The sequence below is a fragment of the Schistocerca cancellata genome, chromosome 6, assembly GCF_023864275.1.
Source record: "Schistocerca cancellata isolate TAMUIC-IGC-003103 chromosome 6, iqSchCanc2.1, whole genome shotgun sequence".
In the NCBI taxonomy this organism is placed as follows: domain Eukaryota; kingdom Metazoa; phylum Arthropoda; class Insecta; order Orthoptera; family Acrididae; genus Schistocerca; species Schistocerca cancellata.
In genome coordinates, this window is record NC_064631.1 from 262,263,970 (window position 1) to 262,278,259 (window position 14,290).

The window sequence follows — 14,290 nt, forward strand, 5'->3', positions numbered from 1 at the left end:
TTCACATTACTTTTGGCCATGTATATTGGTGTCACTTTTTGGCTTTTTACATTGCTTTTTTTTTTTTTTTTTTCTGTGTTTAAGTTGAACTATAAAAGTCAACTGATGATTTGATACATACTAAAGGTGGATCATGCTAGTTTAATGCTTTTGGCATCTTTGAAACCAGCCATTTTATGTTTCTCTGGTTGTGTCATTTTGTATATTTTGCTATTACCATAATTTTGTGGCTGTTATTTTAGTTTGTCCCCACTCAGAACCTCCAAGCACTGGTGGTTGTCCCATTAGCTTCAGCATTTATTATTAAGAATTTCTACAATTCTAAATTTGATGCTAAGATTTTGGCATCTTGACAGTGAGTAATGTCATTGGTTGTCATTTTGAAATCATATTTGTGTTGACCGAGCGAGGTGGCGCAGTGGTTAGAACATTGTACTCGCCTTCGGGAGGACGGCGGTTGAATCCCGTGTCCGGCCATCCTGATTCAGGTTTTCCGTGATTTCCCTAAATCACTTCAGGCAAATGCCGTGATGGTTCCTTTGAAAGGGCACGGCCGACTTCCTTCCCTAATCCGATGAGACTGATGACTTCGCTGTTTGGTCTCCTCCCCCATATCAACCCCCCTCCCCAATGTTTGTGTTGTGTGTTTTGGTCCTTGTTGTGATGTCATTGGTCAAAGTCAATGGATAGTATCAAAGGCTCTTGTATATCCACAATAAATATGAAGTTACATAGATAAAACAATCACCTTGATAAAGAAAGGGATAAACATGTATCTCACAGCAGTATCAATTTTATCACAGTCAAATATCTGTTAGAACTTGTATGAACATTCTCATGGCTCATTGACTGTGTTACATGGTTTTTTTTTTACAATTGTTGTTGAGTGTGTTTCATCTGCCATCATTCTTTCTGTTCTCTCACACACATCAGCCAATTTGGACAACCTTAAACAGATAATGCAGTTGAACCCTTAATTTTCCACATGCTATTTAGATAATTATGATGTAGTTTCCTCTTGGTGATTAATAGAAATGAAAAGTACAATATTTGATAAGATATTATTTCCTCATGTTACTGTCTGCTCTGTTTAGTTATTGCTGCTAAACCTGCTTATAGATATCTCACACAATACGAACTGATTAATTAGCATAAGATATCAATTCTTTTTGGTATAGAATATAACTGACATTATCATTTTATATAATGTGGATTTCCAGTGGACTAATAACAAGATTTTTCACGTAGCTTATGATTGTCTACACAATTCATGGTGGTACAAACCCACATTGGTAATCAGATTTCAGCCCCTGTTGCTCTGGGGTGGGGTAGAAGAAGGGGGGGGGAGGTGACACACTGCTATAGTGGTAGAGCTGTGTGACAGCTGTTATAAGAAAAACACTCCGACACATTTTAGCTGGTTATTCTATCTATTTACTATGCGGCCGCTGTGGCCGAGCGGTTATAGGCGCTTCAGACAGGAACCGCGCTGCTGCTACGGTCGCAGGTTCGAATCCTGCCTCGGGCATGGATGTGTGTGATGTCCTTATGTTAGTTAGGTTTAAGTAGTTCTAAGTCTAGGGGACTGATGACCTCAGATGTTAAGTCCCATAATGCTCAGAGCCATTTGAACCATTTCTAATTAATTTATAACTAAAATGTTACTTGAATTTTCAGTAAATAGATATATTTTTTCTTAACAGGGGTGCCACTGATGATCTTGCTCCTGAAGAACGTGATGCACGGACTGTCTTTTGCATGCAGTTGTCACAGAGAATCAGAGCAAGAGACCTGGAAGAATTTTTCTCATCTGTTGGAAAAGTAAGAACGTATAATAATAATCACACACATCACTTTGAAACAATCCGTTGTGTTGTTTATAAATTATTGTTCTGAGCATTGAAGACACAAAATTGTTTTCGACAGGTGAAGACTAAGGAAAATTCTTAGCAATGTTTAAATTAAAAAAGGGGTATTTGAGATACGCACAGATAAAAATGCAAGAATTGTGCAACAGAAAATGCTGTATTTTATCTACATAACATGCAAACTTAATTACGAAGAATGAACAGTAGCAGTCAAATGATGGAAAGTAATTGGTTTCATACTAGATATTATATATGAGTAAAATAGTAGACACAGGAAACTTCTAGGTCTGAAGATGGCAGTATAATATGAGACCGGGATAGTTAATCAGATGTGGAGTAATTTATAGTTAACAAATATTGGGGGGGGGGGGGAGGAGGGGGCAGCTAACAGGAAGGTGGTTAGAGGACTTAAGTGTTAGACCAGAAAAGGGGAAAACCAAGGAAATTAAAAGCCATTAAAAATTATGAAGTGAATGACAGGCAGGCTGTGTTCCAAAGAATTCATGTGTTATTAGAAATGTCACTCACTGTTTGAGGTTACTTGTTTTGCTAGTGACACTTTGTTTTGCAAAAACTTTTTCATAATATTAATGAAGTTTGAATGGCAGTGAAATGTGAGCCATCTGTTTTGAAATGTTGACTCGTGTTCCTCCAATGTGAACATTTGAGAAGGGGTTGCATAAGATTTTCACTTCTTGGGCCATAGGCATTGTTCCACCTCAAGACTCTTTAGACATGAGGAGAGAGGCAGTGGCGGCTTGAAAATTTAATCAGTGCACGATTCATATTCAAAGAACACTTTGGAGACAATCCAACTACTGGCTCTACTGCTAACGAATGGTAAAATTAGATTCTTCTGAAAAAAGTTTGTGTAATTACAGTATATTCATAATTTTGAGTGTTTGTACCATTCTCGTGACCATTGAGGAAACAAAATATTGGCTGTTTTATGCTTTGTGGCAAATGTTGTTTAATTTTTTTGTTTTTTATGATACACAGTACAGAGTTAGTTTGGCATATTCTAGTGGAAAATTTTCATGTAGGAAATTTTGTATTTCCAATTATAGTTCCCACTAAATCTGTGAAATGGGGGCTCTTAACATTCATTAAAGTGAAGTGAAGGTTTTATTTGTTAATTTAGCCATTCCTTCTTTGTGTTAAGGGGGTTATGGGGGGGTCACAAAGTAAAAACCAGTAAAATACTATACTATGTTAACTGCAAAGCTTATTAAAATAGAACTCCTGTTTGTGAACCATAGATTACAAACAATAGTGTGGCTTTGAGCTGAGAACAGCTGTGAAATGGATGAGAAAAATTGAGTTTCGGACATTCCACGCAGGAGAAAAGAGCCTGATTGTATCACAGGTTAGTTACAGCTTTCACCTCTCCAGCCAAAGATGTGAAAAGTGTGAATGCACATGAAAATGTATGTATAAATTACAACTGAATTTAGCTATAAAAAAAGTCTGTGTGTGTGTGTGTGTGTGTGTGTGTGTGTGTGTGTGTGTGTGTGTGTGTGTGTGTGTGTGTGTGTGTCTACGCATATTTGTAGACCCAAGCATACATTTACAGTGGTGTTTGGGGGGAAATAATATGCTAAAGAAAATGAAGTTCTGTGATTTGTCTGTGTGAGAGAGTTTGTTGTTATCTCATGCACATTACATTGAACTAACATTTCTATATTTTTGACTTGTTAAATGAAGTAGTTAAAACACTAAATGGTGAAAAATGCTATATTTCGTTCATAATCTTCAGAACTTACAGTTACTTTCCTCATTTCTAGGTTAGAGACGTCAGGCTTATCACTTGCAACAAAACTCGCCGTTTTAAAGGCATAGCTTATGTTGAATTCAGGGATCCTGAATCTGTCCCTTTGGTATGTATTATTTAAACCTTGTTTTGCATTTATATACATCGGCTGAAATGTTCAGACTGTGGAATTTGTGTAGTAATGCAACTTTGACAAACTGTGTTTCTCTCTAGGCACTTGGTTTGTCAGGACAAAAGCTGCTTGGTATTCCCATTATAGTTCAGCACACTCAGGCTGAGAAAAACAGGGCAGGCAATACAATGCCAAATATGGTTGTGCCTAAAGGAAACAGTGGCCCAATGAGACTTTATGTGGGGTCTCTGCACTTTAATATTACAGAAGATATGCTGCGCGGTATTTTCGAACCTTTTGGAAAGATTGACAATATCCAGTTGATCATAGACCCAGAGACAGGAAGGTCGAAAGGCTATGGTTTCCTGACGGTATGTATAGTTCACTGCATACATTTTCAAACTAAAAGTTAAGATTGTTTGCAGTTTAATGAGCTGTGTAAATGTGTACAAATTGACTGAATTAATAATAGTTTCCATTATGTAAAGAGGTGTTTGCTTCAATTTAAAGTATATTACTGCTGAGTAGTGTGTGTTTTAAGATGGTGGTATGATATTAAATAAATAAAGACTTACATATTGTATTGCCTATTTGTTGAGACATCATGGAAAAAACATTCAGATTCTATACGCAGTATTCATAAAATAATAAACTCTCTAATTATAGAATTGGTAAATTTTTTTTCTCATTGCATTGTATCAGTTTTATCATTATTGTTAGCTTTCCAGACAAAAAATTAGTTACCCCAGTGTGCACACAGATGAATCGTTAAGCGATAGTCACTTGCTCAACCATGCACGCACAGCCTCTATGTGAGCATGTCAGTAGTGTTTGTGAGACATACATATTTCAAGCAGACATTGTCTGTAAACATGGATAAATGTAAGGATATGTCAGAGTGTCTAATCATGTTCGGCTGTGCCGATGGCCATAAGGTGTGTGAAGTTGCTGAATTCATATGTGTTTCATAGTGAACTTACAGCATGTCTACAAACAGTGTTGTAATAAACGTGGTGTCCAAACATTGTCATTGTTGTTGGAAGTTGGTCCTGACAGAGAGACTGAACATGTTTCACAGTTTGTGAATAAAAAGTACTTTCACACCCTATTGAAATTATTGCAGGCAGTGAAAGTAAGTCCATTCCAACCTGTTTTTGAGAGAACGTGATGGGAAAACGTGCAGTGTATATTTGGAGATGGTCACCACGCAAGTGGCTATTGCAAACCCCTATTTTTCAAGACTGCAGCAGCAAAGTTCATTGGGCTGGAAGAATATGTAACTACTTTTCTGAACATTCTCCCCCCCCCCCCCCTACTATATCTAGATTGACTTGCAATAGAAATCTGCAGAACATGTTGGAACAGTGAGCAAAATACCATCATCATCATCCTTGCCATTTGGTGGAATAGTGTGAGCAAAACCTTAGCAATTGGCTTAACCTGTATGGTATGAACCTGCACAACATTGTAGGTCCACTTCATAATTGGATCTAGGCGATCGCAATGTTCAGGGGCGAAATTACACGATTATTAAATGCTGCTTGTAATGATGTGTCTAGGGGTGACTATTTTTGGTTCAGTGAACTAATGGTATTAATAAGTTAGCTAAACATTGTGATCAGCATGACACATTCACTGTCACAAATTTGCCCTTTATTTGAACTTCTTTAATCCAAAATTTGTTTATTGGCTTAAATAATTACAACCATATTCAGATTTCCATCATAGCAGCTGTTATCCTTCTACCAGCATTACGAATACTGCTACAAGGCTTTAATATTTCTAGCAAAAGGGCAGAGATGATTTTAGAACACGAGCTCTGACTTTCAATTGACCAAAAATCCACTTAATCACTCATTTTGATCTAATAATTTTGACTTGACTGATGTATCATTGCTTCCAAATTTGTAAGTTTCTTCCCTTTTAGTAAGAATTTCATTGCTTTATCTGGTGCTATATAGTCTGTTTTCACACCAACTTGTTAATTCTTTTTACATAAGTGAAATAATTGAATTGTGGTGTCCGCATCAAACTATATGTCTCTCTAAAACAGCTATTTCAGACAATTGATTGGGTGGGGGAATTCAAAGGTGTTCAGTCTCAAATAGGATCATACGTAAGTAAAGCACTGTGGTGTTAAAGACAACCTTAGAGGTGATGACAGCTTTGTCTTAATGTTGCTGAGGTACAAGCAGGCGTGCTGTGAAGAACTGTAACTTGATAAACACACCTTCTCATCCTGCTCTTGGCCTTTCTGCCTGGGTGGTCTAGGTTGCTTTATTTGGTTCTGCCCATTTATGTAATTGACAAGGACTTTAAAATTTAACTGCCATTTTTGATAAATTTGGCAACTATTGTTGCCTAAAGTTGCATCCATTTTTGGTGCAGCAGCTGTTTGATGTTGTAGTTTATTCTTCTTTATTAAAAGAAATGTAATATTTGTAACTGTTTGCCACACTATGTGCCTATTAACTAAATTCATTGTAGAAGAAAAATAATTAAAAAAGCAGTTATGGAGATAGAAAATAAATAGTTTTTATTTACTGTAGTAAGAGCTTCTTGAGTGGAATATTTGTTTTTGCAAATAAATTATTTTATTTTTATTTATTTATTTATTTATTTTAACAGTGTTTACCTGTTTTCTTCCTTCTGCTCCATTGAAGCTTTGAGAAAACGATTGTCTCTGTTGGAAAAGAGCAGCATTTTGTCACCAGTGAACGGAGCGATCCACGGATATCTTTCTTTTCCTATCCAGTTGACAATCACAAAATCTGCATAACACTGATTTTGAATCTTTAGTGTATAAGCTTGGGTTAGCTTATCGCAAAACCATTTTGTGAGCTGTGTAACCCGTTCAGTGCTATGAGTAGAACTGACAAGGTGAGAGTGGAAGTATAAATGACAACAGCTCCAATCACAGACACTCGTCATGCTTCCACAATGCGGGCAGTACAGCACAGCAGATGTCAGCGAAAATAAGCATATGAGAACTTCAAACACCCATTAGGTGAGGAGTGGTGCAGGGAGAAAAAGCCTAACTCCCTCTTGCAGGTCAGCCAGCATACACTAGTTTTCTGTGTTTACGTGAAAGTAGAATTGCCGCATGAATCGCTCATCACTTGTGGTGTCTGGAGAGTCTTAATTGAATCCCTTGATGCAACATGATTAATCTCTTCAGTCCAATTGCTTGGTGAGGTTGAGGTTGGCCACATTGTTAATGATATAGTTCAGGAACAACCTCCACCAGTGTCTTACAAAGTCGCAGTTCGAAATCCCTGCATTTCAAACTGCCACATTCTAGTGTGAGCAATTTCCCATGATACCAGCTTTAGCTAGTGGACACACACATGCATTTCTTCATTCTAAGAAGTTAAATCACGTGACAGTTCTCTGTTGCAACACACAGTGTTTCTTACAGAGACCATTCAGCCATGCTCTGTTTGCCATGGGATCAGAGCGTAACTTAGGAGCACATGGATGTGCCTTTGTGCTAAAGCATAGGTGCCCTTTTTATTTTGCAAATGCCTACTTGCATACATTATCTTTCCAAATTGGTCACAGAAGGCACACACAATTGTAGAAATCTGTGAGCTATTATAGAAGCAGTTTCTGCCATAACAATTTCATCTATACGACAAAAGTAGTGTAATATTAAATAAATTAAAACTACTTATTGTTATTTTATCCTCCGAAGGTATTATGTCTTGAGTATACAGTACTTTGATTTGAAATAATGTTGTGAAAGAAGATGGCTGCAACCACTTAACATATTCTTGTGCGGTTTAATATTTTGTTTGGCTCCCCCCCCCCCCCCCCCCCCACACACACACACACACTCATATGCAAATTACTTTGATTCTTTCAGTTTCACAATGCTGAAGATGCCAAGAAAGCACTAGAGCAGTTGAATGGATTTGAATTGGCTGGCCGTCCTATGAAGGTGGGAAATGTAACTGAGAGATCAGATTCTGCTCAGGGTACGTCGATATTGGACAGTGATGAATTAGACAGGACAGGAATTGATCTTGGTGCGACTGGCAGATTGCAGCTGATGTGCAAGTTAGCGGAAGGTACAAATTTGCTTAAGTTTTGTCATGTTGATACTGTTGCCAAAAAGTTATTTGTTAGTTTGTTATTAAATATTGTTTTTGAATTGATATAATTTTATTATTGTTTGAGTATGTTTGTGCTGAAATGTTATCGTGTCCCCATTGTACCATGAACATGGGTCTTTGCAGTTTGTTAAGAGTAGACTGTTAATACTCATTATGAACACACAATATGGAATAATTGCGGATTTGTTTTCATAGTAGTAGTATATGAAATACTGTATGTATGTTAAACAGTGGAATTAATGTATTTTCCATGCAGGTACAGGAATGCAGATTCCTCAGGCTGCAGCAACAGCATTAAACTTAAATTCTGCTGGAGCTCTCCCAATGCAGCAAACAACACCCCCAATTGCCACACAATGCTTTATGTTGGCAAACATGTTCGACCCTTCTACGTAAGTATTAACAAGTATTCACTTGTAACATGAACCTTGTGTTAATTACTTCCTGCCTCCCTCCCTCCTTATAAGTGTGTTTACATCTCTGCACACTATGTGGATGATGATGATGATGATGATGATGATGCACAAAGAGGCAAGGAGGCGTTTTCTCTTATTATCATCATCTTGTTTTATCAGTTTAGAAACAATTTTTGCAGCATAGATTTTATAAGGTTAAAGAGTCATTTGGTGTTTGTTATGATATCAGATGTGGTCATAGTCCATATCAGTTCAGGCAGGCTTGGAAAAATCTTACCTTCATAGTTTCAGATGTTATTGAATTTAGCATATGTTAAAATGAAGGCCTACGTAAGGAACACGTATTTTTTGGTTTCCTCCAGAAAAATTTTTGCTCTCAGATACAGCCCTCCAAAGATGACATTGCGCATGCCACTTTGAAGACGCAAATTTTGGAAAAAAATTTAAAATGCTGTACCCCAGGAACAGTTTAAGATATTTTGTTTGGGCATTTTTTATTTTAAAGATAATTGCTTTATGATTACAAACAAATCCTCTGTTGGGACTTACGTGTCAGTTATTTTACTATAGCATTCTGAACTTTATATAATTTATGGATTTTTTTTCCAAAAATGCCAATCCATAAAATTTTGATTTGTTTTTAATTTTTTTTATTTATTTACCTCTCTGTTGATTATTACCATATAGTTCTATGTTCCCTGAAAAGAGAGCTTCCACTTTTAGGTTGAACATGTACAAACAATTGAAATTTTTGCCATGCATCAATGATAATATGGGAATAATAATAATAATAATAATAATAATAATAATAATAATAATCATTCCCATATTATCACATAACAGGCTTATTAAAAATCAAAACCTAGCCTTATTTAACATAATTTTAGTTTTGAAAGATGAGTAAGAGACTCATTTTTCAAGCATTTTAAATCGTTCCAAAATGTATGTGAAAGGTCCAAAGACTTAAAAGTTTCAATTTATACAACTTCTGTGTACTCTGTTTTGTACTGAAATTAGCCAGTCAATGAACTAAAAATGTGTTCCGCTGCTTCAGTATCTTCCTTTGATATAGAGTAATGCCTTCCTGTTGAACCAATGGGAACTGGAGCACTTACAATCTTCAAAACACTATAAACAGGAAGTGAGCACTGATGGCGTTGTTGCTGTCCTTAAGCAGGAAACCTATATCCAGCAGCTGGTCCACGTGGTAGCATAAAGTTCACTACAATTTTGTTTAACCCTTAACTGGGGTCTATAATCTGTGCAAATCCACCAGTGACAGTCATACACATGCGCCACAAACATCCCCCTTCTCAGTTTGTGAATGTGAATATTAGCCTACTGTTTCTGAGGTGTTGGCCGAACAAACGAGATTTCTTCTTTCTTACTCTTTAAAGTGCATGCAATATGAGTTCGCCATCACTTTGAGTCCAAAAATGTCTTCTGAATTCTTTTCACAGGAGTAGTTTGTTTGGACAATTCTTCTTTTTTTTGCCCACTGAATTCTTCGATTTTGTGTTTGTACGAAAGAATGAGGGCTGTGGATGTCTTAAGATTTAACGACTCTCGTAAAATCCTCAGCATTTTGAATCGCAGCTGTATTTGGTGTGGAAATAATTTTTAAAATGACTAGGAGCACCATCACAAATAATTATCTTCTCTGCCCCTGTTTGCAGTTGAAGAATTTTGCACATTGCTAGCAAAGCATACCTTATAACTGCAACACTTGTGGTATTGTTTTGAAAATATGTCACGCCTGTAAAAAGTGAAACCTGGTCATTACTCCAATGATACCATTGTACTTCTTGTGGGAGAGTTAGTCTTCTCAGCAAAATCACAGTGAAGCACTAAACATAGTTCTTCAGCCTGTACATATCCTTTCACTTCTGCAATGTGTTGTTGAAAATTTCTTCAGATGCTGGTGTGTTACTGCATTCACTGACCATTTACCGAGCTCATCAATTAAACTGTCAAAGACAACAGTTTTCTTAATTAGTTTTTTTCCTCCCATGGCACATATGTAATTTCTGCAGAGTTATCTGCTACGTCTTCCAGGCCAAGTGTCTGTAAAGACAGTCCTCCCATTCCAGTCCAGTCACGAGATTCTTGAAATAAACAAATTTCTCGCTTTGCATCACAATGATGACTTTGCACGCCCAACCGAGGTGTCACATGTCACGTGCTCCAGTAAGTTCTTCAAAGTTCCCACACAAAGTTCAAAATTTGTGCAGTACACACATAAACGGACATCTCTAGGTTGGTGTGGAACTACCCACTTACATCGCAGCGCATAAAATTTTGATCTTGTGAAGTTGTATAGTTGTTTGTATAAATTGCATAAGTTTCTTTAATACTGCGTATCATGTCTCTCTTCACTTTCACAACTTTTTGACCTTCACCTGTTACAGTTATAGTGTCTTTTTGTTGGCAGTCTGGTGAGAACAGTCCCATTTATCTGCCAGATAAAATGACAGCACTGTTTGAACTTGAGCTGCTTCTACAGGATGACCATAATAGGAATCTGGTCTTCCCACAGACTCCTTTTACAGATCTCACGTTTCTTGATTTGTCTACCATGTACTTTGATACTGGTGGAACATGGTCCAAAATTTTTTAATGTCTCTGGAATAATAGCTGAAACTTACACATCTTCACTGTAGGATGCCCAGTATTAAACGGCTGAATTGATATTGTGAAAAATTCCTGACAAGAGGTGCAATAGTGCTTTGGTTCATTTGATGGAATTTCTACTTTGAAGGGTGTGGTCAGTTTTGCTGTAGTGTACTCATCCATAGCTTTAGTAATTTATTTGCACTTTGATGCACAGAGCTTATAACTCTTCACTGACCACAGTTTCTTAACAGGACTAACACCTACCTCTGTAGTTGAATGACTCAGGGTATTCAATTCTTCTTCTGTTCATCTGCACCATGGGAGGCTTCATCTTGTTCACCTTGTTGTTATTCTGTCAAAACATTTGTAACACAAAAAGTAGATAACTGCAACCAAGACAATAGAAATAAACACTGTAACAAAGAAATTAGTAAGAAAGAACTTCAGTGAAGACATACATATGTGTGTGTGGGGGGGGATTTCTAAAATCAAACCTGTCCAACTGAAAAGTGGAAGCTCTCCATTTCTCTCCTTTTCAGGGAATGTAAAACTATATGGTACTAATCAACAGAAAAAATAAAGATTTTATGGATTGGCATTTTTGAAGAAAAAAAAAGAATTCCATAAATTATAATAATTTCAGAATGCTATAGTAAAAGAACTTTGACAGGTAAGTACAAATGGAGGATTTCTTTGTAATCAGAAGGTAATCATCTTTCTAATAAAAAAAAATAAAAAACAACAAAATATCTAGAACTGCTCCAGAGACAGCATTTTAATTTTTTTTCCGATATTCACATCTTCAAAATGGTGCTCGCACTTAGTCCTTCATTTTAACATATGTCAAATTCAACATCAGAGATTATGAAGGTACCCCTCCCCCCCATGGTTAATCCATGTGTATCGTCCTGGAGGTGTATTTACTTGATCTATGTACTCCGGGTGGACGGTATTCAGTTTTTTCCACCACATTTGTTTCCACACTTCATTTCCAGATCTCACTGTGTATGGAATGTGTGTGTTTACAGCGAGTAGTGTTACCAACTGTCATCCTGTTTTTCTCCTCCTTTTGTCTGTTGTGGTGTGTATGTGTTGTTTGATATTATTAATGTGCATGTGTGCGCACAGTGTGGTAGTGCATGTGTGCGTTGTTGTTGTTGTGTGTGTGTGTGTGTGTGTGTGTGTGTGTGTGTGTGTGTGGTTGTGTGTGTGGTTGTTGCTGTTGTTGCTGTTGCTGTTTTGCGTGGGGGGGGGGGGGGGGAGATTAACATCTCCGTTTGTTACTGTTTACATGATCCATCATGTGTTATTCCTTGTATTGAATGATCATTAATTTCTTTCTTGTTCTTTGCAAAAATTCTTTTTATATGGAAGTTTTCCTGTAATGCCAGGAGTTTTTTTGTTATAATCGTTCACTCTAATTATTTTCATGTTCTGCTCCATATTGGAGGGTTCAGTATTTATGTGGTTTGTCTATCGCTGTTTGTAAATATGATGCAGGTGTTTCTTGTTCTGTTACCAATGTGTAAGCCTTGACTCCTTAGCATATTTGCTATGTGTTGGTTTGCAGTTGTATGTTCAAGTGTACCATTTCTTTCTGTTAGTCATGTCTTGAGTGTTACTGTTCTGAGTTTGTGTGTAGAGTAGTGTCTGTGTTGTTCGTGGGATTTGTGGCGTTCATTTTCTGTGCTTCTTTTCATTTTTCTGTATTGTGTTTTGGTTTAATGGGTGAGTATTTGTACTGAATGGGTGTTAACTGAAGCAAACAGAGGACACATATCTCACAAACAGCATATACGCTACATTACCCGAAGAAACTCAAAACAGTAACACTCATGACTTGACTGGCAGAAAGAAATTGTGCACTTTAATATACAAACACAAATCCACACACAGAATAGCAAATATACTAAAGAAACAAGTATTATACATTGCAGGGAACACATTCTAGTCACATTTACAGACAGCTGTAGACAAACCAGATAAGTACCAAGGAGTGGGTGTATATCAGTTACATTGTTGAGAACGTGAATTAGTGTATCTGGGAATGACAGACAGAAATTTTAAACTAGATACAGTGAACATTGAAGAATCTGGTGGTATGAAAATATCCTTTCTCCATTTGCCAAACACTTGTTAAAACAGGGACATAACCATCAAACATGGAACAGGATATGAAAATTGTTAGAGTGAAATATTACAATAGAAACTCCTAACATTATGGGAAAACTTTGAACAAAGAGCCCTTGCAATGAACAAGATAGTAATTAATGAACAAGTAATAACTCACCAGCCTCTTAGCTACTAAAACAAGAACAAACAGATGTAAAAAAAAAAGGAAGAAAACTCTCTCACTATAAATATACACAGTGAATAATGGAAGTGAGGTGCAAAAAACAAAATCAACCATCTGGATTATGGGGGCCACCAAGTAAATACACCTCCAGGATGATCTATACGCGTGGATTAGCATAATCAGAAATCGTAAGTAACACCTAATGAGCTAACCTCACAAAACCTGTACTGCAAAAGTTGTTTCTAACCTGACAAAACAAAAGGCAACTTAGTAAATTAGCATATTTGTAACTACTATATAACACATTCATCATTAGGGACCGGAAAATGTAGGATCTATTTTTGGCAAAATTCGCATCCTTTTTTTTTTTTTTTTTTTTTTTTTTTTTTTTTTTTTTTTTTTTTTTTTTTGTAAGTGATTAGATGTACAAATATAAAAGGTTGTCATGGTACACGAGTGAAGACAAACAAAGCCTTATTTCATTGAAATTGAGTGTTAAAAAGTGTTGATTGGGAACATTTTGACTGGAATGTTTGCTTTTGGAAAAACTTTTAACATCTTTTTCTTCTGTAACAGCCTTTGTTTTCTTTAGCTGTATTTAAGCTTTCAAAAGTGATTGTTCTGTTGAAAAGCAGCAGCATTTTCCCCCTGCGCAATTTCAAAATCTGCTGACTATTAATTTTGGTCTTTAGTGGGCATTCAGAAATAGAACCAAACACACGGTAACTCTCTTTTAATGGTAGGGGAAAAATTTCAGCGTAGTTGAAAAACATTACATATTTAGTTTTTCACTATAGCACAGAGCGCGGGTGCTATAGGCTATAGTGGCAGATGGCTTCGAGTCTAAACAAACTAGAATTTTGATCACCAGAGGGGAGAGGAGTGATGCAGGGTAACAAGCCCCACCTTCTCCTCCTCATGGGGCAGCAGCCTACAGCAGAACTGACACATTGTCATGGGGATCGCAGATCTTTTCTGGTGTTGTGTAAGGGTTGTGAATGAAATCCATGATGGACCAGGTAGTGCCCAACACACAGCAGTTGGGAACAGCTACCACCCAGTGCAATTGCTTTTTGCGGATAGCAGAGTATTGTTAATG

General features: G+C 36.8%; 1 protein-coding gene across 6 annotated transcripts in view; it reads left to right on the plus strand.

The window, feature by feature from the left end:
• LOC126191570 (RNA-binding protein 39) overlaps positions 1-14,290 on the plus strand; it is a 65,453-nt gene that overhangs the window by 44,720 nt on the left and 6,443 nt on the right. For all 6 annotated transcript variants that reach the window (XM_049932493.1, XM_049932494.1, XM_049932495.1 and 3 more), the window contains 5 exons: positions 1,704-1,821; positions 3,653-3,745; positions 3,853-4,122; positions 7,617-7,821; positions 8,123-8,258. In XM_049932493.1, the coding sequence (XP_049788450.1) occupies positions 1,704-1,821; positions 3,653-3,745; positions 3,853-4,122; positions 7,617-7,821; positions 8,123-8,258 (822 nt within the window). The remainder of the gene's footprint in view (positions 1-1,703; positions 1,822-3,652; positions 3,746-3,852; positions 4,123-7,616; positions 7,822-8,122; positions 8,259-14,290) is intronic.